The following is a 558-nucleotide window of genomic DNA, read 5'->3' on the forward strand; positions in this document are numbered from 1 at the left end:
CCACACGGAGCGAATGCCATCCACCGACTCTCCGTAACTGCACGGCCGCGACTCTTGTGCCAGCAAACCAGCTTCACCCTGGGCAGTCTTCTCCTTTCCCACAGGCTTTGCTCGATCCAGAGAACAGCATGGTTAAAAAGACAAGAGAGGTAGATTACAGTCATGATTAAAAGCAGATTAGTCATTCTAGGCTTCGATTTAAAAAAAAACAACAAAACCCAAACAGATTCCAGAAGATGCCAAGAGGCTGCTGCTTCCAAAGTAGCTTTTTCAAAAGTCTTCTCCCTCCAGAGCGAGTGTGAGTGCGTGTCCCCGAACAGAGCTCAGAAGAATTGCTACATTACTCTCCATCACGGGACACGGGTATTGCTGTTGAGCTGTAGTAGGCGACGTGAAAGGCAGACTGCAGGGCGGTGCTTGTGCTCTCAGGTGTGCGAGAAGCTACTTCCGAAGGTACCTCTGGGCCAGGATCGCTGCGTCCAAAGGGTTCATGGGCTGGGCGTCGTGGCCCAGGCGTCGCACGGGGGGGATGTTCCCGAACTGCCGCTTCTGGAGGAA

General features: G+C 53.0%; 1 protein-coding gene across 1 annotated transcript in view; it reads right to left on the reverse strand.

Moving 5' to 3' along the window:
• Window positions 1–441: 441 nt before the first annotated feature.
• Window positions 442–558, reverse strand: part of STK40 (serine/threonine kinase 40) — a gene marked incomplete at its 5' end in the record, with an annotated part of 9,289 nt that continues 9,172 nt past the window's right edge. Inside the window, 1 exon segment of the mRNA XM_009865928.1 lies at window positions 442–558. This exon segment is cut by the window's right edge and continues 18 nt beyond it. Coding sequence (XP_009864230.1) covers window positions 442–558 — 117 coding nt within the window.

The sequence above is a fragment of the Apaloderma vittatum genome, unplaced genomic scaffold (assembly GCF_000703405.1).
Source record: "Apaloderma vittatum isolate BGI_N311 unplaced genomic scaffold, ASM70340v1 scaffold25943, whole genome shotgun sequence".
NCBI lineage: Eukaryota > Metazoa > Chordata > Aves > Trogoniformes > Trogonidae > Apaloderma > Apaloderma vittatum.